The sequence below is a fragment of the Tiliqua scincoides genome, chromosome 14 (assembly GCF_035046505.1).
Source record: "Tiliqua scincoides isolate rTilSci1 chromosome 14, rTilSci1.hap2, whole genome shotgun sequence".
NCBI lineage: Eukaryota > Metazoa > Chordata > Lepidosauria > Squamata > Scincidae > Tiliqua > Tiliqua scincoides.
The window spans coordinates 3,830,964-3,855,992 of record NC_089834.1 but is presented as its reverse complement, the minus strand read 5'-3'; the positions used below and the strand labels follow the sequence as shown (position 1 = coordinate 3,855,992).

Here is a 25,029-nt window from a genome sequence, read left to right as displayed (position 1 = left end):
GGGCTGCTTGCACAGGGCCATCACTATGGAACAATGCTCTGCAAAGCCACAATGTGAAATATCGGGTTAGAGGTCAAATCTTGTCTGCAGCGACAAGGAGCTGGCTTACACCAAGTGAGAGCAAGGACACAGAAGGCCCAGCGATGCTCTCATGAGCCAAAACACCCTTATGTCAACATAGGGGCCAGAGACAGGGCTGGCGGAAGCACATGTGTCTCACATACAGAACATCCCAGGTCCAAGTCTTAGTATATTCTGGTAGGAAAAGACCCCCCCCCTGTACACTGCTGGAAACAGCAGCTGTTCGGCATACATAACACCAAGCTAAGTGAACTTATTCAGTTTGATATATTCAGTGGGCTTGGCATGTACATTTCAAGGATCAAGGACCCTAAATTCAATTCCTGGCAGTCCAAGTTTACAGTGGGTTTCTCTGCCTGTCCACTTGGGGGTCAAAATACTACCTTTACCATAGGGAGGAGGCTCTTACTGAGGTAATGGCCAGAAGGCTTTACATGCACAGCAAACATAATATTTATTTTTATCTGGGGGAGGGGGAGGGAATAAAGAACATCCCAGCAGATGCAAGGTGAAATGACACACGTTTGCAATGTGTGATTTGGAATGTGTGGTTTGGAATGTGATTTTTCAATCAAGACTGCCCAACCCTCTCACACCCTCCCCTCCCCCCAGACACTGACTGTTTTTATGATCCTGGAAAGGGTCAATTAGGGTAACCGAGTTTCAGCTTGCCAGCTGCGGGGTGGGAAGGGTTGCCAAATATTTCTCAACATGCCAAGCATGAGGGGAACAGGTGTCAAGGCAAACATATAGCAAGTGGGGGGGGGGAGGAGAAGGGCTGGAAGAATGCTTACTTGGGCAGAAGCATCTTGTTTTTCTCGTAGAAGAGGCGAAGGTCTTGGGGGCTGCTTGCCTGTGAAAAGGAAAGGAAAGAAGCCATTAGACAGCAGAATAGTAGAACAGCATCTTTTCCTCTAGAAAAGGCCTCAGATATGGTTTTAGGGAAGCATGCAGACAACCAAAGTTTGAAAATCTACATTAAGAGAAATCCACATTGGGTGAACCAGTATAACTTATGCAAGTTTACCTATATTTGCATGGCCATTGATATGTTTTTGCTAATCAAGGCAGTGGGTCAGGAGCACCAAAGCGTCAAACCCTTGCCACCTGCAAAATCTCGATCCCGGTCTTGCACTGCAGATTTTTCCAGGTCTTAGTTGTGCACTTTCAATCACCACAGTCTACCCTTAAGGACTAGAAACTTGCTTTAAAAAAAATGAAACAAGAAGATTCTTAGGCTGTTGAATGCTGATATCAATCCCAATTTCTCCACCAGTAAGCAGTCAGGAAAGAGATATTGGGATCAAGGGTGGGGAGAGCAATGAAAAGTTCAGCTCAGTCTGTGGCAGCTACAAACAAAGAAGGCAAATTTCATGCTGGGGGTCATTAGGAATGGGATCAAGAATAAGACAGCCAATACTGTGTTGCCCCTATATAAAGCTACGCTGTGGTAAGATCTGGAATACTGGCTACAGTTCTTGTCACCACACATCAAAAGGTCTACTGCAGAGCTGGAAAAGGTGCTAAAGAAGGCAACCAGAATGATTAGAGGGCTCTTCCAACTAGCTGTTGCTCTAGCTTTCCTCACAGGGTTGTTCCAACTTCATGCACACATATTTGGGATCACTGGAGGGAGGGAAGGATAAAAAGGAGATCCGCTAAGTTCAAAAGGACATTACACATCAGTTCTTCATCATGGCTAAAAAGCTGTGTACTTTTAAAGGGGGAAATAAAATTAACAAATTCAAGAGCCCAAAGCCAATTGGTTTACAGGGATTATCGAACGCATTAGTCTTGTCTCTCTGGTAGCTCCCATTGTTTTAATTTAGAGACACAATTAGCAGAAAAAGCTCCTTAAAATGAATGGCCAGTGTCATTATCTGGCTGTGGTGAGGAAGGCTGGGGGGAGACGAGACACACATATTATATATTATATTAACAGTTAATTTAACACATGTGTCTTTGGAGGTGTGGAACACTCAGAAGTTAATGCTAAGAAGAGAGAAAGAGAGGAGAGGGTAGTAAAAGAACAGACTACTTGTCAGAGCAGAACATAGAAGTAGATGCCACCATTTAGAAATGCGCTATGTCAGATGCAAGGGAGGGCACCAGGATGCAGGTCTCTTGTTATCAGGTGTGCTCCCTGGGGCTTTTGGTGGGCCGCTGTGAGATACAGGAAGCTGGACTAGATGGGCCTATGGCCTGATCCAGTGGGGCTGTTCTTATGTTCTTAACTACAATTCCCAGGAAGCCTTGCAGGTCTCTTGTTATCTGGTGTGCTCCCTGGGGCATTTTGTGGGCCGCTGTGAGATACAGGAAGCTGGACTAGATGGGCCTGTGGCCTGATCCAGTGGGGCTGTTCTTATGTTCTTAACAGGGCTTTGCTCATATAGGAAAAACATCCATCACACGCTTAACCCAGGAGAAATGCAAGCTAGATTTCTAGTAAGCACAGCCTAAGAACACCTAGTGATGGGGAGGCCAGGACAGCATCTGCTGTTATGCTCCAGGCACGATACGCTGCCACCAATGAATGTGGGAGGGGCAGCAGCAGCAAGGAGCAGGACCTTCTCTGTAGTGGCACCAGTTCTATTGGAATTTCCTCCCTCTCAGTTTACAAACTGCTCCCTCTTTAGATTCTTTCTGTCAGGTTCTGAAGACCTTTCTTTTTACACTCTACTTCTGAGTTCAGGGCTTTTTAAACAAGGATATTTGGGGGTTTTATCTGATTAGATTTATGAGCCTGCCTCTTTTATTGTTTGCTGCTGGTTTTCAATTTCTTTACTTTTAATCTTTTATTTTGCTCTTGGACAACAACATTTTTAGGGGTTTTTTTGGGAGATTTTAATGTTTATGTTTTATGACCGGGGGGGGGGGATACAGGGGGGTAAATTGCACACAGCCAATGGTCAGAAAGGGGGATCAGGAACCAAAAAAGGGGAGCCAGAAATGTCCTGGGATCGCAGAAAATGTTTGCACATCTTGGGTGAAGATGAGTATGCACATTAGTTTTACATATCTTAATTCATAGAAATTATGATCCAATTTTGCTGTAAGGCACATCTGCAATGACTCGGGAGCAGGCCACACTGGCAGAAAGATGTCCACTGGCCTGCCCCTGCCAGATCCAGAGATGGAGGGTGAAAGGAAACACTAACCTGGGGGGGGCTGGCATGGGGGGAGGGAGTTTTGGGGGTGTTTCACAGAGGGCAAGTGGGACTGAGAAGAGAAGTGGGACTAACTTCCAGCACTTAGGCTGGATACTAACCCCCCTCCCGTGGGTATTACACAGGGCTGCTCAGATCTGCGCCAGCAATTTTGCTAGTGTGGATCCAACTAGCCCCACTGAGGTTGGCTGCCATGCCACACGGGCCAAGGGGAAATAAATCCCCATCCTCTGAGTTGCATGGGATACACCTCAAACTTTGGACTGGATTCAGCACTGCCTGCCTGTTCCAGCACAGATTAGGATTGGGCTTTCTGAGAACCTGAGGATGACTGGCTGTTTAGAATCAACACCAGGAGTGCCCAAACCCTGGCCCTGGGGCCACTTGCGGCCCTCGAGGACTCCCAATCCGGCCCTCAGGGAGACCCCAGTCTCCAATGAGCCTCTGGCCCGCCAGAGACTTGCTGGAGCCCACTCTAGCCTGATGCAATTGCTCTCAGCGTGATGGCCAACTGTTTGACCTCTTGTAAGAGCTGTGGGACGAGGGCTCCCTCCTCCTTGTTGTTTCATGTCTGTGATGCAGCAGCAGCAGTGAAGGAAAGGCTGGCCTTGCTTTGTGCAAGGTCTTTTATAGGCCTTGAGCTATTGCAAGACCTTCATTCATTCATATAAGTTCCATCTCTAATATATTCATTTATGTAAATTTATTCAAATTTGAAACGTAAATTAATTCTTTTTTTTCCTGGCCCTGACACAGTGTCAGAGAGATGATGTGGCCCTCCTGCCAAAGAATTTGGACAGCCCTGATCAACACAATGAAAGCAAATATAAGGGTGAGTGAAGGATATTCAAAAAACTAGACAGTTATTCTTGACTTTTACCTTGGGGTAGCAGGGATAGCCCAAACAGTTTTGCATTCTGTTGGGGGTGTAAATGAAGCAGACAAAACATTCCCATATTTAGGTATATTTGGGTTTTGCATAAAATTCAAAGATAAAATGAAACAAAACCATGCAAGGAGCCAGAACTTTTCAGCTAGAAGACATTATGCAAAGCAAGCATGCAGATTAAGGGATATGGAAAGCTACCCTATTTGCATCTTTTTTCTCTTATTACAGTGTTTGACTTTTCAAGTCCCTGCTTGTCTGCTTGTTATCCTGGAATTGGACCTGAGCTCTGTGCTCCGACCTATTTCCCATTTTGTCTAATCAGCTCCCCACTTGCACTTGTGTCAACAGTCTCCATCTGGACTCTCTGCCTAGGGCGTTCAGCTATTGTCAATTCTGTGGGCAAAAAAGCTGAAGCAGCTAAGGCTGGAAGTTCCAGAAAAACAAGGACCTTGAAAGATCACTTATATTGTACCTGGGGTAGAGACAAAGCAGCAAATTATGACTTCATTGGTTTGCCTTTACTTCTCTGGAGAGCTCACTTCGTGTCCTTTCTCAAACTGTGCTTCAGGACCCACTTGGTGGGTTGGGACCTGATTTCTGGCCAGACGTGGGGGAAGTGAAGGCTGGGTCACAGAACCTAGAGCCCAGTCCTGTCCAACATTCTAGTACTGATGCAGCCACAATGCAGCCCCAAAGTAAGGGGGCAAGCGTTCCCTTACCTGGAGGAGGCCTCAGTGACTCCCCCTCTGTTGCAGGATGCAGTGCATGCCCCATTTTCATGGCTGCATCAGTGCTGGAAAATTGGATCGGATTGGGCCCTAAATTCCTCAAGCCTTGAGGCTATTCATTGGGCTGCCTCAAGAAGAGAAATGGATTGAGGTTTTCGCAAGTAAGCAAGCAAATAAATAAGTATTTCTTTCAAGATCACCTTTTTTTTTAAAAAAAAAAAAAAGTCTTGTAAAGCTAGGGACTGTGCCTGAGGGGGGACATGATTGAGACATATACAATTATGCAGGGGATGGAGAGAGGGAAGTTCTTTTCCATCTCACACAACACCAGAACCAGGGGACCTCCATTAACACTGAGTGTTGGGAGAGTTAGAACAAACAAAACATTTCTTCATCCAGTGTGTAATGTGGAACACCTTGCCACAGAATGTGGTGGTGGTGTCTGATTTGGATGCCTTTAAAAGGGGATTGGACAGATTTCTAAATCTGGACAAGCCATGATGGGTATGTGCAATCTCTTGATTCTAGAAGTAGGCTGAATGTCAGGTGCAAGGGGGTGGCAACAGGATGCAGGTCTCCTGTTGCTTTGTGTGCTCCCTGAGGCACCTGGCGGGCCACTGTGAGATGCAGGAAGCTGCACTAGATGGGACTTTGGCCTGATCCAGCAGGGCACTTCTGATGTTATTATGTTGTAAGTTTTGTGGTTGGGTAAGAATTTCAAACCCAGATCTGACCAACACATGATGATGAACCACTACACCACACTACCCATGAATGCCTTTGTGGGATTTATGGGGAAGGCTAAATTCATGCTGGGAGGGATGTGCTCAGAACCCAGTTGGCCTGTGATCCAGTTTTGTACCAATCAGATCAAAAGAGATCTACACTTCCTTAAACATCAGTAAATTGTAGCCCCTTACTGAACAAGTTATTGCAGTATTTCTCAAACAATGGTACTTGTACCACTGGTGGTACTTGAGTTGGTGTCTGGTGGTATTTGCAGGACCCCCAGACCCCAGCCAGCTGGCAGCAAGACCAGTAATGCAACATGACAAGCAGAAGTAGGAGGCTTGGCTTGGTGGACAGAGCTCCAGACTGTGCTTTGCACTCGCTTGAAAAAGCCCTTCCATCTTCCTTGAGTCTCTTACTGGTGTATATTGTGTTGCTTTGGGGCCTCCCAGCCTGGAAGTGATTGGTGATGACATCATCTGGTGGTACTTCCAATAGGTGGCCCATGAGAAGTGGTACAGCATGGGGCAGACATTGAGAAACTGTGGGCTACTGGATTTCCCAGAGAAAGCTGTTAATATTTGCATAGTACTGACTACACTGAGTTTTTTTTTTTCCCCTTCCTCCTGCATTTGTTTAGGAAGACCTTCTAAAAACTGCTGTTATCTGCAAAGTGCAATGGACATGGTGACTCACATAATATGACTGACAGTGCAAGCCTATGCATGTCTATTCAGAAGTACATCCCACTGTGTTCACTGGGGCTTACTCCCAGGAGAGAGAGTGTAGAGGATTGCAATCTTACCTTAATTAAAAAAATTAAGGAAAAATATCAGTGAAACCTCCAATGCAAATGTTTTATCCTTCTCTTCTCCCTGCTGGCTATCCTTTGGGTGCCCTCTCTCACGGTCAAAGCAGCACATAATGCTTAGGAGAAGGATTCCTAAAGGATTTGGGCCTCTCTTATGATCCTGCCCATCCAAGGAGGTTAGCTAGGGTGGCCATATTGTGTGTACTGTCCCCACCAGGGTAGCTTGATCATGTGATCAACTAAGGCCTCAGAAGGGGGACCGGCAGGGCCCACCTGTCTCCATTTGCTCACCTGCCTCTGCCGTTCCTCCTCCTCTTCCTCCTCTAAATCCCTGGACTCAAAAAGAGAAGTGGAAGATGAAGTGGAGGAGAGGAGAGTGGTGGGCTAGAGTGTCTCCAGTGCTCTGGAATAGCAGAAAGCAGTGATGGGATGTTAGGACCTGTCTCATGCTGCCTTCTGATGTGCAGCTGGTAGAAACATAAGCAAGACCCTCCTGATAGTGGCTCCCCTCTGTTACAAATCTCTGCCCGGGGAGACCCTTTGAAGTTCCTCCTTGAAGGCATCTCCACACCTCATGAAAACCTTGTTTCATGACTAGGCCATTGGGCCAATCTTGGCACAATATTATCTGCTCCTCTTTCTCCGACTTAGTTTTATTACAGGCAAGTTTGTTCGTTGGCTTTTTGGCTAAGTTATTAGCCATTGTGTTGTTGGTATTGGGTGATTATTTTTCTCCTATTGTTACCTGTCTTGGGTGGTCCAGTTTGGGGAGGCAGACTAGAAATGATCTTACCAAGAAAGATAATATAATTATGAGCAAGCTCTGCTAAAGCAGCCAGGGCAGGAGATGGCAGCGCTGAAACCACCACATCATACACATTCATTCCGGGTGGCCTTGGAAAGCCAAGGACCTCAGACAGCATGAAGAGGAAGAAACCGAAGCTTTTTGCAGCCATGAATCAGTCCTCACATGCAACACAAATTGCAATAGCAAAGAATATCCCCTCCTGCTTGGCAGACTAATAAGCACAAACAAGGCTGGACAAGGGTTGGACAACTGGGGCACTGTCTAGGGAGCTATGGCCATCAAAGGACCCACAACTGACCCCTCCCCGAACCCCCCGAACGGTGGTAACCGTTGTGGAGTTTTACTTGAGCAGCAGTGAAGACCCAAGCACACTCTTTGCTAGTCCTGGTGCTCAGTCCAAAAGTCTACCTAGTCCAGCTTCTTGCATTTCACAGCCCACCAGATACCTCAGGGAGAACACCTGCATCCTGTTGTCACTCTCTTGCACCTGGCACTCAGATATAGCCTGCCTAACATATCCATCACAGCTTGTCTCCTGTGGACTTCTCCTCCATCAATTCTGTTAAATCCCCTTTCAAAAGGCATCCAGACCTGATGCCATCACTGTGTCCTGTAGCAAGAAGTTCCACAGACTCAGGGCACAATCCTGACCAGGTCCACTCAGAAGTAAGTTCTATTTTGTTCAATGGGGCTTACTCTCAGGAAAATGTGGTTAGGACTGCAGCCTTAATGACATGCTAAGTAAAGAAATACTTCATTTTGTCTGTTCCAAAGCTTCCACCAAGTCCTTTGCCCAGAAAACCACAACTGTGGAGCAACTATGCCAGAGATAGCCCCCTCCACACACACTAGCCCCAGCCTCCTCACACCCAAGGAAAATGCATCCTCCTCACAAATGCACACAGATGCACTCCCAGTATGGCAGGGGACAGAAACAGCAATTCCTCCAAATGAGCCGTTTTTCAAAGGCCAAGCTGAGTCTCCTCAGGGGGCACCCACATGGTGCACAAAATGGAGGCACTGTGGCTAAGGGCTCTTGCTTTCAAACACCTCAGAGGAGAGCCAGCTGGGTGATTAAGGTGCCTGTAAAGGAGGCGTCAAAGCATTACTAACCGCAAAGCAACTCACCTGGAAGGGCGCCTTGCCCGTCAGACACTGGTAAATGATGGTGCCAATACTCCATAGGTCGGCCTTGGCGTCATAGTGCTGGGACATAATGACTTCTGGGGCCTGTCGTGAGGGAAGAGAGAACATTATGTTATTGTTTTATGCCTCCACTTTGGAATTTTTCCCCCCTTTTCTTCTCTTCTTTCTTGGCAACTGGGAATGAACTCAAGTCGCTCACCTCCAGCCTCTCCATTTTGCTTTAGAAAAAAAAACTCACTTAAAACACTGCTAGTCAAGATTCTACAAAAGAAAGATTATAGTGTTGGTTCCCTGCTTAAAACTGTGTAATCATACAGACAGGGAGGAGGCCGTTTCATAACAACAGTCTGGTTAATTCAAGCCTGTTTCTGCTTTAAGAAAAGAAAAAATTATTTTTCAAAAGGAAAATATACACACCCCCCCCACACACACACACCTTAAGCCACTTGACCTACTCAAGATGGTTGCAGATTAAATTCCCTTCTCACGTAGCTCAAGGGGGAAAAGTGTATTTATTGCACTCAGACAAATGAGTCACCGGGGTAAAACAAACATCTTTTTTAGGCAGCTAAGATAAACCATCTCTCTTAAAAACAAGGGCAAACATGCTCGCGCAGGTGGAAGTGGCAATGTTTATCACTTGCCACCCAGGTAATACCAAAGGATCAAGTCAGGACAGGTAACGTAATACTTCATAAAGCTGATCCACCACAAACACCCCAGGAATCTAGCCTATTCAGGAGGAAGCCGAGGGAGGCGGCAGGGCACTGAAAGACAGAGTGGCTTAGTGGTTATCCAAGACCAGAGCTAGGGAAACCCAGGTACAAAACATCCACAAAACCAACTGGGTGGTTTGAAGTTAGGCCATTGGTGAGTTTGTGGCAAGAGGTCAGATCTCCAGTAGATCTCCTGATTGGGGGTCCAAGCCAGATATGATGCTAAATGCATCACTTTTGCTTCTAATTTTAAATCATAATCATTTTAAACTATTAAAAATATTAAAAATTATTTCATATTATTAAATAATAAATTATTAAATAATTAAGACAGTATTATCATTTCCCAGAATGCTCACAAGAGCTCCTCACCAGATGGGATGATGTGGAAAGGATTCCCTAAAAGATAGGAATTTGAATATCACGTTTTTATTCTTTCTAGGGCCATCTGGGAACCTTGGAGGGGTGGCTCACTGGTCCATCTAGTTTGCTATAGTCCTGGCTGGCTGTGTGGTGGCTCACCAAGGGTTTTCAGGTGCTTCTGCCTGGCAATCACAGGGGTGCAATGCTCTATCAAAGTACCAGCAAATGGCACACGCCAAGCCCATGTGCCTCCCTGGGTGTGTGCATGGAATGGCAGCAGCGAGGGCCGTATCACCCAGGATTTCCTGTAACCTTCCCCTCCCCCCCCCGACAGAACTAAACACTGGAAACAATCCCATTTTCCATTGGAAGTAGCTTTATCACAAGGCAGATGACATTCTAGCTATTCTGTTGCCTACACAGAGTGACACAGAGCTCTGGGATCTCCCACAGGGTCTTTCCCAGTCCTAGTTGGAGATGCTACCAGGCACAAGCCAGCAGCACCCTCCTTCACCGCTCCTTCTCTTGCTCCCCCAAAAATTCAAAAAGAAAGAGAGGAATGGAATGCTAAAGAATCTCCAATGCCATGGCTCACCACTTTCTCCCCCCCCCCCCGCCTTTGAAACCAGAGAGCAGGAGGAGCAGAGACTCCCTGGGGCAGCTGTCTCAACTGGCCTAGTGCAGAATTTCTCAAACTGTAGGTTGGGACCCACTTGGTGGGTCCGGACCCAATATCTAGTGGGTTCTGCAGAGCCTCCACTGAAAACATGGATGATGGAAAGATCAGATAATTAACTGCCTCAAGCTCTGAGGCTATGCAAAATTCAGATAGCTGCTAATTGCCCCACACTGAGCTCCTGCAGTTTGCAAAGGAGCTGCAAATTGCCCTGCAAACAGCTGAGCTCCTACAGTTTGCAACGTTGTGCGAATATAGGGAGATCAATGTTTGAACAACTTTCTTCTGGTGTGTTTTTTTTCCTAAGGGTCCAATCTTATGCAACTTTCCAGCGCTGGTGCAGCCACAATGCAGCCCTAAGGTAAGGGAACAAATATTCCCAAACCTTGAGGAAGCCTTTGTGACTGCCTCCCCACCACAAGATGCAGCACACGCCCCATTGGCACAGCTGCACCAGCACTGGAAAATTGGATAGGATTTGGCCCCAAGTCTGTCAGATGACAGGTACTAGGGGTAGGGGAAGGCTGGAGCACAAGACTAAGCCTCTCAAGCCTTAGGGCTATTCATTAGGACTGCCTCATGATGAGAAATGGATTGAGGTGTGTGTGTTTGTTTTTGCAAATAAACCAATAAAATATTACTGTCAATAAATATATAATATCATTTCTTTCTAGATCATAATGTCTCGTAAAGCTATGTGTGCCTCAACAGAGTGTCATTTTAAAAAGTGGGTTCTGGTGCTAATAAAAAGTGGGTTCTGGTGCTTGAGAACCACTCAACTAGATTCCTCCAAGAAGTTCAAGGGGGTGTATATCATCCACACACCCAGTGATCCTCACAACAACCCTAAAAGGTGGACTTGACAGCAAGTAGGAGCGAGTCTGGTTTAAAGTTCAGTTTTGTGGCTGAGCAGGAATTTGAACCTGGTTCCCATCAGTCCTACTCTGACCATTACAACACACCAGCTCTCCAAGAAAGGTAAGCATTGCACATGAGCAGGAAGCAATCCGGACACAGAAAAGCATTTCATTCATTTCTCCATGACTACCGTTGAATGCCAAAGGGCCCTTATCAGGGGGCAGAAAAGGGAAAGAAAAGCAAGATGAATCAGGGCAGACCACAGGCTGTTTTCTTTGCAGTTCCTACATGAAAGAAAAACACCAACCTGTGTGAGAACAGTCTCAAGCGTTGGATTCAAGAGCTGTCTTTGTCATCTTTATTTAGACTGCAGGCATAAATACATACACACCCAGCCTAGTTGATTGTTTTGTGTAGTCAGCAAAATGTGAACTGACAGTTGCTTCATCCCAGCTCAGTCCTTCCCTAACACTTCCTCCCTGTCGGCATTTTTAGCAGACTTCTCTGTAGGCAAGTGGGCTGAGGCCATAACAAAAAAGAGAGACAAGGAGGTTCCACATGGGGATTTTGCAGGGCCCCCTCGGACTATGGGGTGACAGAGGGCAGCTGCCTCCCCCAGGCCACTTCCATTGCTTCTCCCACTCCCACTTCCTGGATTTGAAACAGTAGAGGAAGTAAGGAAGAGAGAAGAGTGGTGGGCTAGAGTAGTGGACTACAGAACATGCACATAAGAATGTGCAAAGATTTCTTCTCTGCTGCTTTGGAAGACAGGACTAGATCTAGGGGCTTAAGATACAGATAGGCAGATTTCTGCTGCACAGAAGAAGCTCCTTAACGGTAAGAGCAGCTCAAGAATTACCTTGCAAGGTGACAAGCTCTCTCTCCCTAGATGTTTTTCAGCAGAAGCTGGACAACCACCTTATAGGGAGGAGATGCTCCAGCTATGGATTTCCTGTGTCTAGTAGGGGTTGGACTAGAATGGCCTCAAATCACACACTCTGCCCACATAGGCAAGACCAAATGTTCTGTCCTATATGAGAAAACCAGTAAAGCGGAAGCAGACCCATTTGGTTCCTGGATCAGCTCAGACTTGCCCCTTCTTGGTCTCCCCTCCTTAAGCTGAGAGAGACAAAACAGACTCTGTGCTTAATGGCATAGCTCCCATACCTTTCACGGCAGCCTGATACACAGAAGTGTCACAGGTGATTCATCTATTGTCAGAGCTCAGCGTTATCGTTGAGGACAGGCCCTGGAACCGAGCCTGGGCTAAACATAGGTCCTGAATGAGGCTATTCTCTAGCTGTTGTGTTCATAACAGCGGAAACCACACCGAGCCAAAGTGCTGCAGCCAGCCTCGTGAGCACATACAGTCTAAGGAGACTGGTTGAGATTCACAGCCACCTCCTTATCTAGGATAAATCAGTGACCGACACATCTCTGGCAACTGAGATGCTCACTGGCACAGTAGCTCACTGTGCTGGACTAATGGAAGGAGAGTGGGGGATAGCAAGGAAAGAACAAGCACTTGGTCTAATAGGACAAGTGTGCTGGCACAAAACAATAACACAGATGCACGCTCACAGTCCTGTGCCAAGTTCAGAGCAGATGCACTCATCTGACCATCATGTCTAGGTGAGCCTCACATTCATTTAAGCATCGAAAATGGGCCAGGCACACACTGACAGTGTCCTTGCCCAGAAAACACACAAACCTGCTAATAATGACACACATACAAGCCAGTCCCCTGGAGTCTTCATCATAAGGGAGGGCAAATGTTACTGTGTAGCTACCAGAACAGAGCTACAGTGATCTAAACATCACCCCCCCCCAAAAAAAAAAGTTCTGCCCACCCATTCACCCACGTTGGCAGTTTGAAATTTTCCTGACATCTCCCCCAGCTCCCAGGAGCACAAGTTAAAAGCACAGTCCAGCCATGTTTGGAACACGGACAGAGTACTAAGCGGTGGGTAAGGAGATGTGCATGCATGTTTTGTCTCAGAACAGCTCCTGCATGTAAACTATTGCACCAGCTGACATTTTGCAAAAGGCTCTGCCTCCCTAAGCCACCATTTTGTGCTGGTAGCTCCCAAGGTCCTGGAAAACACTCCCTCCCACAGTAGCTCCTGAAAACTTTCAGTCTGTCTATATAAGAGCAGCCCCGCTGGATCAAGCCAAGGGCCCATCTAATCCAGCTTCCTGAATCTCACAGTGGCACACCAGATGCCTCCAGAGTACACAAGACACCTGCATCCTGTTGCCAATCCCTTGCACCTGGCATTCCGAGGCAGCCTACTCCTAAAAACAGGAGGTTTTGGGGCACATACCCATCAAGGCTTGTTGCCAAATCCTGTGGCAAGGAGTTCCACAGTTCAATTACACACCAGGTAAAGTAACGTTTTCTTTTGCTGCTGCCACCCTTGCCATGGCAACGAGCAGCTATGTCAAGCTCAACCAGCATGATTGTGATGCTACACTTCCTTCATCCCATACGTTCCATTTTGAAAATGAGTAGTAAGAGGACAAGCGGGCAGGACATGGAAGTGAGGAGAAAAGAAAGAAAGCCACAGGCCGTGTAGCTACAACAGCCCAGATACTTACCATGTACATGGGGGAACCGCAGAGCGTTGCTGCCATCATATTGTTCTGCAGATACCGTGCAAATCCAAAATCCGCTGCAGGCAGAACCAAAGACACACACACACACAAAAATGAGTCAGCTGATGGGGAAGAGTCCACAAACACTAACATAAGAACAGCCTGCTGGATCAGGCCATAGGCCCATCTAGTCCAGCTTCCCGTGTCTCACAGTGGCCCACCAGATGCCTCAGGGAACACACAAGATAACAAGAGACCCGCATCCTGGTGCCCTCCCTTGCATCTGGGATTCTGAGGTAGCCTACTTCTAGGCAAGGAGTTCCACAGACCTACACGCTAAGAAGTATTTTCTTTTTGTCTGTCCTAACTCTCTCAATACTCAATTTTAGTGAATGTCCCCTGGTTCTGGTGTTGTGTTGCGTGAAAGAGAAGAAGCAACTCTGTATCCACTCTATCCTTCCCCTGCACAATTTTTTATCATGTCCCCCCCTCGTAAGCCTTTTTTCTAGACTGAAGAGCCCCAAACGCTGTAGCCGTTCCTCATAAGGGAGGTGCCCCAGCCCAACAATTATTTTGATCACTCTCTATTGCACTTTTGCCATTTCCACCATATCCTTTTTTGAGATAGTCACTTGACAACCACATGTGGGGACTTGTGTATGCCAAAACACTGTTGTCAAGCCCAGGTGGAGGCTTTTGCATCATCCCAAAAATATAATCAGTAGGTGCCATTTAACGTGTTCAGCCAGGAGGGTCACCAAGTGTCGTGTGCTGCCATCAGATGTTATCTGACAAGAAGTGGCAAGAGTATTGTGGGCCCTTGGTTTCCAGGGGTGGGGGTGGTTTCCGGGGGTGGGGGGGGCGCAAAGATCTATTCCAGGACCCCCTGAGGATACCAAAATCTGAAGTGCAGCCTCACAGCTACTTCCCGGACACAATGGAAAGACACTTCCGGCTCAGGCTGGTGACTTCCAGTTGCGTCCAAGAGGTGTTCTGAGGCTTCCGTGCCTCAGAACACCTCCGGATGCAACCAGAAGTCACTAGTGTGAACAAGGAAGTGGCTTCCTATTGTGTCCGGAGGCTTTCTGTAGCACAGGTTTGGCATCCACGGATGCTGAAAGCTGCAGATAAGGAGGGCCCACTGTAGTTCAAGAGATATTCAAGCAGAGGCTCCACAAGCACCTGTTGGAGATGCTCTAAGAGGATTTCCTGCCTAAGGCAGGGGGTTGGACTAGATGACCTGTTAGGCCCCTTCCAACTCTAGGATTCTGTGAAAAAAGCGGAATTAAGAGTTGCTAAAAACAAAGGTGTAAACTTTTTTTTTGTTTTTTTAAAACTCATTTTGGCTCCAGTAGCCGCTGGTTATTAAAGAGCAAAGTCCTCTCACACTCCCTTCCAAATTCTCAGAACAGCACCTACACATTGAGGTTTCCAATTAAAATTTAACCAGTCCACCTGTTGGAAACCAGATAATTCATAAGCTTTGGGGAAACGGGAAAGCCATTCTTGGCTGACAGCTTTAGCACTTACCAATCTTGATGCGAATGTTATTGGGGTTGGATTTCTTGCCCCCCGCAAAGGAAAGGAGAATATTCTGAGGTTTCAGATCTCGGTGAATTATCCCTTTGCTGTGCAACACCTTCATGGCACCAGCAATCTGCTGCAAAAAGAGCCGGATCGTGTCCTCGCTGAGCGTCCTCATACCTGAGGAGGAAAGAGACAGGGCAGGGCAGTTAGCCACTATCTTGCAAACTGCAGGACCTGGGCCCCTTGCAGGGTAATTACCAGCTACAATACCTGACTTTTTAATAGTGTCGTGTCTTGAGGCAATTAATTATCGGAACTTTCCATCACATTTTGGAGACCCACCAAAAATCAGGTCACGACCCACAGTTTGGGAATTACGGATTTATTCCCTTTCTTCTTGTACCCCCTGGTGCCTTCTCCTCAGTGTCGGGGACAGGAAATTGGCTGATCCTATAATTATTAGCCTGAGTCTTACAACACACTTAGGCTCATTTTCAACACTTCAATGTGTGTGGTAGTTTTGGTTGATTAACTGGAAAATTCTACACGCTTCCTTCAGGTTCTCAAAGAGACAAACCTCCCTACTGAGGTCTGAATAGTATTAACATTTAATTTAAATGCAGTTGATTGATTAATTAATCGATGGTATCGTTTTGTGTGTGTTGTTTAATCAATTGCACGCAAGTGATGTCCTTTATAAGTACAGGCTGTTTGAGAAATGCAAACCAAGAGGCCTGAACTTCAAAAAAAAAAAAAAGAGAGAGACCCTCAGGCAACCTCAGTTATTCTCCCAGCACTGGCACAACACAGGTGACAATCCCAGAACAACCTGCACAGACATATTTTGACTGCATTTAGCATCACACAACACATTAGCCTGTATTTACCTCAGCACACATAAAAATGCGGTGGGGAAATTAACACCCAAGACATTTTGGCCCATCCTGAGGGGCAAAGTCATACGTCTCTCTCTCACAGACATGGTAAAAGTCAAACAACAAATTAAGCCACAATTTGCCATGTTCTCAGATCCAAGTTCTGTCACCTGAGGGAGCTGCCAGGTAGCTCAATCCCGAGCTGCCCAGAGCGCAGCACCAAAATGGTGGCTGTGGTATCCAATGCACCCTGGGCAGCCACTGCCATCTCCCTGGGAGAAGGGGACTTTCGTCTCCTTCCCCTGAGTTAGGGAAGTAGCCCCACAATGAGGCTACTCAGTTCTGAGGTGGCTCTCAAGCTGGCGCAGAATCAAAAAGTCACATGTCGGACTGTGTGCTCTGAAACGGACCTCCACCTGTCCCACCCCCTCCTGCCCCCCACCACGCCTTCTCCCTGCCCTCCACCCCCACCTTGGAATGCCTCTTCCGAACCTCCCCCCCACACTCCCGTCACCCTCTACAACACCAGGCAGTCCAGACAACCACTCTGAGGTAGAACACGGGCCCAGCACTGGTGCTGGTTCAGTGTGCGCTAGGCTAGCTCCACATTTGCAACAGTGCACGCTAGCAGTGAGCCAGGTGCACTGTTCAGGATTGGGTCCTTAACTGTGCACTTTTTAATAGTTCTTTGCCATTATATATTGATGCCACTGTTTTTGTCTTGTATACATTTTCTCTTTTTCTGTATGCAAAATCTGAATACAAAATATTTTTTAAAATGTTTTTTTGAGGGAGGCAGCCATATCGTTCCTGATAAATTTTCTTTCCTTGGATATACACTGGTTGACAACCTTCAGTCTTGAAAGACTATGGTATAAGCCTACAGCACCCAGTATTCCCAGGTGGTCTCCCATCCAAGTACTAACCAGGCCTGACCCTGCTTAGCTTCCAAGATCAGGCAGGTGCAGGGTAACAGTTTCTGCCACTGTCTTGGATATACATTCCCCAATGAATCACCTCTCCACATGCTTTGTACTACCACCACCAAGTAAGGGACTAGTTCTCATTGAGGCAGTAATCTTGCATCTGGGCTGTAGCTCTCACATGAATGAATAACAAAAACGATGTCCGCATGGAGAACAAACAGGTTAGGCTAGAACCCTGACATGTTTATTTACTAATTTGAGAAATTTTATTTATTTTGTAAGGGGGGAGAATTCAGTGATGTGAATGCCACATCTGCAGACTGAAGTTGTACAGCCTAGAACCAGGTTTACCACCTGTAAGAACCAGTGGTGCCACTCAGTGGTTAAAGCATCTGCTTTCCAGGCAGAAGGTCCCAGGGTCAAGGAAGTCTGAAAACCTGGAGAGATGTTTCCAGACCATGCTGGCTTCCCTAAGCTAAATGGTTCAATGTCAGACTCAGTCAAAGGCAACTTCCTATATTTACAGCAAATTTAGCTCTTAAATAAAGAAAAGGAAAGGGTATCAAAAAGTGAACTTAGCCAGCAATATGTCAAGGGACCAACAATTCCCCAGTTCAGAGGCAGCAAGGTGAGCCAAAGCCAACTCCTGCGGTTGCTTCTAGAACCTGCCAGCACATACACTCAAGTCATGTGACTCATGCCATGAGCACATTTTGGCAACGAACAAGCCCATCTCCCTTTTCGCCCACATGAAAGGACAGCTGAGCTCATCCACCAATTTGGGGCCAAGAACTCACCCACTGGCCTCAAACAGAGGGTGCTCATCCTTTGCCTAGAGAGCTTGCCTGCAGGCACAAGTGCAAAATTTAACTTGAAAAAAATAAAAATAAGAACTTCTAGTCCTCATGGATCTCAAGGAAAGCTTCAAAATAGGGGGAGAGTAAACACTACAGAGACAGCTATGAAAACTGGGCTGGGAATCTTGTGTGGCTGGGTTGTTAGTAGTTTGTGCATATGGGCATAAATAGGCTTCCAGGATTTTGAATTGTGCCCTGAAACAGACAGGCAATCAGATCAGTGGTTACTGAAACCAGTGAACTACTTCTTCCTACCATGTGGTCCTAATGAGTAAGCTAGCAGTTGCATTAGGGGCAAACTGAAATTCCTGAATAGTCTCCGAGGGCACCCAAAGTGCAATGCATTAGAGCAGGGGTGTCCAAAGTTTTTGGCAGAAGGGCCACATCCAAGATGGTGGCACATCCAGAAGGGCTTCCAGGAGGCCTTCTGAGACACAGGGGGGCAGTGCCCCATACCTCAGACCACCTCCCAAATGTGGCCAGATACGATGGGGATGTTAAATTTGATTTTGTTTTATGGGGCAGGTGGTAAAAATGGTTTATGCCCTGGGGTGCCAGATGCCTTAGCTATCCCACTACATACAACTCCACCAAGACATCTTTGAATACTATCGAAGACAAATGATGGATCTGAACTTTGCATTTAGGTCCAGATTCATTTATTCACAAGAATGCTCCCCAAGGGCCCCAGGGAAATAGGCACTGAGCTTTTTAAAGCTTCAAAGCCAGCCTCTCCAAGACAAAAGAGACTTAAGTAGTACCCAGTGGAAATTTCCCTCCCTCCCTCCCTGACAAACTCCACTTTGCACAACATCAACAGGACAAACTAGATTAATGTTGTTTGTTTAAACAGGGGCCCGAAATTGTTCGGGGAAGCATGAATAAACATGGAAGAGACAGCTTTAATCTTCCAGTTAGCATGCATTGCTAGATGCTTTTCAAGGCAGGAAATGAGAGGTGGGCGGGAGAAAATCATTCTAAACACACCCTGCTACTAGTGTTACTAGCTACTAGTTAAAATTCTGCATGCAATATGGTATTTAGTCTCTGTTTGAAGATCCAAACATAGGTGAAGGGCTTTTACACAAGATCGGCCCATTCATGAGGCCAACTGAAATGGTTGCCCAGGCAGTAGACTGGTGGGGGAGGGGTGCCCATCCCTGTCTGCTTACTTGCCTCCATTATTCCTCTGTCCACAAACCAGATAGGAAAAGGAATTTGGCAGTGGTTCCCAAACTTTCCAGGGTCATGGTGCCCCTGCAGCCTCTTCTTCCCAGCTCAGCCAGGAGCCACCATCTTGAATCTTGCAAGATCCAAGATGATGGAACCCAAATAGTGTGAGGTTTCATCAAGATGGTGGCACCCATATCTCACAAGATCAAGATGGAGGTGCCTGGGAGAACAGGTAGGCAGGGCCACTGGGGACATCTTGCGGCACCCCTGTGAGTGTGCTCTGATGCCCTAAGCAAAGGTGTTGCAACACACTTTGGGAACACTTGGAAGAGGGGGACAGGGAGGAAATACGGAGAGGAGAGCACTAAGCTAGAACACTGGAGAGTGGGAAGAACAGAGACTGGCACATGGCACATCATCAGATAAGGTGGGCAGCATTTGGCCTGCTGCTTCAAGATGTCTTGGACCAGCTCTCCCTTTATAGACAGAACAATGTTCAATCCCTAGCATCTCCAGGAAGGCTGGACAAAGACTCCCTGGAGAGCTGTTACCAGTTGGGGAAGACAATACAAACCTAGACGGATCAGTGGTCTGGACTCAGTATGGCAGCTTTCTGTACTCACAAACAGTGGCGTAGCTAGGGGGAGCAGGGGGTACATTACCCCAGGCACCTTTCCTTAAAGGGGTGCCAACCTGCACTTCTGATAGCAGGCACAAGGCAAAAAAAGAAGACTTCCGTGGCTTGGAGAGGCTGTGTGCAGCCTCCTTGAGCCTCTGTAGACCTCCTGAAGGCCTTAAAAAGGCACCTCCAGTTTTTGTGAAAATTGGAACTGCCTTTCTAAGTCCTCCAAGGAGTCTCCTGAGGATCTGGGAGGCCGTGGCGGGGTGTTGAAAAGTTTTGTGCCCCTAGGTGCCAGGGGCCTTAGCTACGTCACTGTTTACAAGCCTGGCATAAGCAGAGCTACTGGGAAAGCTGCAACATTTGAGCCTTTTTTGTTTGGAAAAGGGTTGCTAAAGCTGCAATCCCTACGCATTTACTTCAGGTAAACACTCCCCCCCCCCCCAAATAAAAATACAAAAAACTTCAACAGCCAGGCAAGGCACAGTCTACACACTGAACAGCATTAGAAGGCACTCTGTTCTCGGAACAGAATATTCTGCAGCTAAAATCTGGAGATACTTTAACACTCTGGTTCATTTTGCAAAGGTGAAAACATCCCCTCGTTTACTTACTGTGCAAGTAATCAGCCAGGTCTCCACCATTGCAGTACTAGAAAGGGGGGGAAGAGAGGGAGAGAATCCCATAAGCAAGCCTGTTTAATATATATTGCTTTCATCTTAAGAGGTGGAGAAAGCAAAATGAAAGTTTCATATGGACCCTGCAATAAAATATCAAAATAGATCTTTATGAAAAATTATGTTCATTAACAACAATTAATTAATTAATGTTAATTAATACATTAACAACATATGTAATTAATACGTTAATGATTAATTATTTGCAGGTGAGTTCAATTAGTACAAAATACACACAGATATTCTTAGAGGACACGTTTAATGCTCTGTATGAATAAACAGCCATCCAAGGAGCTCTCATAAGTCTTGCTCTTCTAACGAATGGCATTTTCACATTCAGTACAAAAGCCTGCAATTAGAGAATGTAATTTCCAATAAAATTAAAATATGATTTAATTGCTGGGAGAGCCGGCCCATCCAAGAGGATTACTGAGGCAGTCGCCTCAGGCAGCAGTATGTCCACTCTCCATTCACTTCCTGAATTTGAGAAAGGGAAGTGTGGAGGAGAGTGATGGGCTAGTTTGAAAGAGGAAATGGAGAGGAGGACAGCAGAGTGCTCTTAAAGAGACAGAGCCCAGTAATGGCCCACAAAGGGTCTGAGATTAGTCTTTGCTGCCTGAGGTTATAAAAGCTGGAGGAACAAGTTCAGTTTGGGGCAAACTGGCAGGGAGTTTCTAAGGCAGCCAAATCTTGGAGCTTAATTTGCCACCTTTTCTTCTGGAAGAGCTCCTGTGCTTTCAGCAAGTGTGTGCCAAGCAGAAGTTCATATGAACATAAGAAGAGCCCCTCTGGATCAGGTCCATCTAGTCCAGCTTCCTATATCTCACAGGGGCCCATCAGATGCCTTAGGAGCACACAAGTCAACAAGAGACCTATATCCTGTTGCCACTCCCTTGCACCTGGCCTTCTGGGGTAGCCTATTTCTCAAACCAGGATGTTTCACATGCCCATCACAGCTTATAACCTGTAATGGACTTTTCTTCCATAAATCTGTCCAACCCCCTTTTGAAGGCATCTAGGTCACACACCACCCCCACATCCTGTGGCAAGGAGTTCCATAGACCAATTGCGCACTGGATCAAGAAAGATATTGTTGTTGTGACTCTCCCGTCACTCAATTTGAGTGGATGCCCCCTGGTTCTGGTGTAGAACATCTAGTTCAATGGCCAAATCTTCCTAGCATAGAGAGGCAGTGATGGGGAAAGTGTTCACCAGCTTAGACTGCACATCATTCTGGATGAAAGATGGGATAGAAGTTGGAGAAGAAAACCAACTGAGGAAGAGAGAGAGGCACTGGAGAATATCTCAGACTCACTCACCTCCATCACCAAATAAACAGAGTTTGCCATTTCCTAAAAAAAAAAGGGAGAAAAAAATTATTTTTCAAACAAAAACCTGTTGCATAACAGGAGGGAACAAAACACATGAGCTGCTCCAGTCCGATGCTCAGTCTTCAGGCACACATGTGCACACCCGCCCCTTAATCCTACTTTTCAAGGAGAGAAGAAAGCAAAAACAAAAAACTTTCCCTTCCGCACCTCAGGTGAATAATTGGAGGGGATTACAGAGTTAAGGGCTGAGAAGACACAGGCACCAAATTTTTAATGGGGGGCTCTGCATGCCTTTTTCCTTGAACAAAGCTGAGCTATTGTGGCCTTTAACTGTTCCTCCAGGCTCCTGGGCATTCCGGCCTCTACCTAATGAAGGTTTCGGCAAGCACAGACACAATCTTAAGACATTAAAAGGCCAAGCCAGGCTAATGCAGCCTTGTGAGGTTTTGCTGCTGCTGCAGTAAAAGGACCACTGACATGGCAGGTCAATGCTGGGAAAACTGGGAACAGAATCAAGAAAGAGACCGCTGATATTACAGTAGCCCTTACACAAGTTTATGATGCATCTTTGGAATGCAGTGGGCCCTTGGTATCCATGGGGGATCCACTCCAGGACTCCCGTGGGTACCGAATTCCACGGACAATGAAATCTGTTGCTCATGCCATGCTGGCAAACAAGAAGTGCACCCAGGAGGCTTTCAGAGGCCTTCCAGCCACAGACTCCACTTTCATGGATATTTAAATCCATGGACACTGAGCCTAAGGGGGGCCCACTGTCCCGTTTTGGTTGCCACCCCTCAAAAAGGATATTGTGGATCTGGAAAAGGCTACCAAAGAGGACGACCAAAATGATCAGAGGGTGAAGCATTTGTCTTCTGAAAAGAAGCTACAGGGTTTGGGGTTTAAGGCAATTAAGGGGGAACAGGACTGAGACGCAGGAAACTATGCATGGTGTGGAGAGGAAGAGAATTATTTTTCCCTCTCTTACAACATTAGGACAGGGCTCATGCAATGAAACTAACTAGTGGGAGATATAGGATGGGCGAGAAGAAGGGCTTCTCCAGACAGTGCATCGTTACTCTGTGGAACTCACTGCCACAAGATGTGACAAGGGAGGGTGACTAACTTGGATGGCTTTAAAAAGAGATTGGACAAAAGGGACTAGGCAAAGGACCAGAGGTTGACCAGTGGCTAATGGCCGCAGTGCGCTACCTCTCCGTTTAGTGGCAGGATGCTTCTGAATTTGAAAGGAAGCAATGGCAGTGTTTCTCTCCTGCTTGCGGGCTTCCCAGAGGCAGCTGCGGAAAACAGGATACTAGCCTAACGATGGGCCTTCGGCCTGACCCAGCAAGGTTTTTATTTTGTTTAAAGCAAAGGAAGAGCAACAGGATTAGAAAATGAATCCCCAGGGTTTGGGGATATAACCTGTGTGAACACAGGACCCAAAATGTTTGCAGGAAAACTCTCCTGCCAGAGCGCTTAGTATTAAATCATATCCATCTGACTGTGGCCTAAAACCTAACCAACTAACTTTCCAATACTAGCATAGCGGTGCCAATGGGATGTGTGCTGCATCCTGCATTTGGGGGGCACTCAAAGAGGCCTCCTCAAAGTAAGAAAATGTTTGTTCCCTTACCTTGGAGCTGCATTGCCCTTATGTCAGCGCTGGAAAGTGGGTTAGGATTGTGCCTTTAATTATTACCAGGCCCAGATGGAACGGGCATCAGGACAGAATTCATGAACCAGTGTGATATAGTCAGCCCTGGAGTGGGAAACCAGTATGGTACAGTCAGACCTGGACCCAGATTCAAATTCCCCTGCGAGCCACGAAGCTCACAGTTACCATCTCATAGCCTGCCCGACCTCACAGTGGGAAGGTGAGGATAAAGTGAGAACGGGACCATGTATACTAGAACTCGCTTCCACGGGGCAAACAAATGCAACAAAAAGCAAATAAATGCATGAAACTGTGAAATGTGCCATTCTCTGCAAGCATGCAGTCAAGATCCAGTGCCTGCTGAAATGCACCCAAGTGCAAGTGGTTGACAAGAGGCAGTCACAATGTTTGCAGATACTGCATGCCTGTTTCGGAAGGGACAGGGTGTTTAAGGACAGATGTCATGTTACAAGCCAACTAACTGCAGGCCACACTGTCAGCATGCAGCTAAAGTTCTCGGCCTGTGCGGAAGTCCGAGACTTTGCATACAGCAAAAGCTGGCGCGGGGCCCAAACCGGACACTGTCAGTTTCACAACTTCATGCGTGCTTTGCCGGGTGCCAATCCGAGATCACAGATGGGTGTGCAATAGAAAGATGGAACACAAATCTTTTTATGTGGAATTTTAAAGATAACAGAGGGTGACTCGGGGGAATGGCTTCCCATCACACCTATCAGCTCTGTATCCCACATCTCCAAAAGCCAATGGACAAACTGCTACTGCAATGTCAAAGAATGTTCACAAACATTCCAACCACGAAGGGTAAATCATTCAAGGGGATCAGAGAACCAAACACACATCTATTCCAGCATCTGGTCTCCCAGTGGTCTACCCAATGGCTCTCTGAAGCCCACAAACAGAAGAAGAAAACATAGCTCTCCGTCACCTTTGCTTCCCCGCCCCGAGAATTTACAGGAACACTCTGCCACTGACCCTGGAGACGGCATGCACATTCTGACTGGTAGTCACTATTACAGCTTATTATTATCATGTCACATTATAATGATTGAACGTAGAAGATAATGGCAGCAGCCAAGGAAGGAATCATTCTTGGCTGGGTGGGGTGGAAACCTCTCATGCAGGGCTTATGGGATGAGACAGGGCAAGAATCTGAAGAACATGCATCAATTTAATAAACACACCCACAACAATTGGTCCTGACTGAGATGGGGGGGGCAAGCCTCCTATTTACGGGAGAAGAATCAATGTCACTGGCCCTCAGAATCCACAGTAGGCCTCAGTTCCATGACCCCCTGCAGATACAGAGTTCTGTGGATAATGAAATTTGCAAGGGGGGGCCATGCAGATAAACCAGAAGTAACTTTCAAAAGCATCCAGGAGACCTTCTGAGGCATGGGGATGCCACACACGATTTCCCCACACCTCAGAAGGCCTCCCGGACACTTCTGTAAGGCACTTCCATTGGTGTCTGGAAGGTCCTCTTGAGGCCTGCCAACCATGGGCTTGGCATCCGTGGATATTCAAATTGTGGGTGACAAGCCGCAGATAAGGTGGGCCCACTGTAATGTGATTAAGTCTGCAATTCTATATATACTTATCTTTCAGTTAAGTCACACTAAATTCAGCAATAAATCAACTAATAAATAACAGTCCCTTCTCAGTCCAGAATGGCAACCTTCCTAGTGGCCACTTGCTGGGACATCTCTTTTCCTTAAGCTGTGAACCCTTGGGAACAGGGAATCACCCCTCCCCCATTTATCTTCCTACAAAACTGTGCTGTTGAGCCATTCTGTTGAAAA

The 25,029-nt window shown here is 46.7% G+C and overlaps 1 protein-coding gene across 1 annotated transcript in view; it reads right to left on the bottom strand.

The window, feature by feature from the left end:
• ULK1 (unc-51 like autophagy activating kinase 1) overlaps positions 1 to 25,029 on the bottom strand; it is a 101,822-nt gene that overhangs the window by 54,964 nt on the left and 21,829 nt on the right. The window contains exons 4-9 of the mRNA XM_066609648.1: positions 21,541 to 21,573; positions 20,159 to 20,195; positions 15,098 to 15,271; positions 13,571 to 13,644; positions 8,342 to 8,443; positions 876 to 934 (exon numbers count right to left, since the gene is read on the bottom strand). Coding sequence (XP_066465745.1) covers positions 876 to 934; positions 8,342 to 8,443; positions 13,571 to 13,644; positions 15,098 to 15,271; positions 20,159 to 20,195; positions 21,541 to 21,573 — 479 coding nt within the window. The remainder of the gene's footprint in view (positions 1 to 875; positions 935 to 8,341; positions 8,444 to 13,570; positions 13,645 to 15,097; positions 15,272 to 20,158; positions 20,196 to 21,540; positions 21,574 to 25,029) is intronic.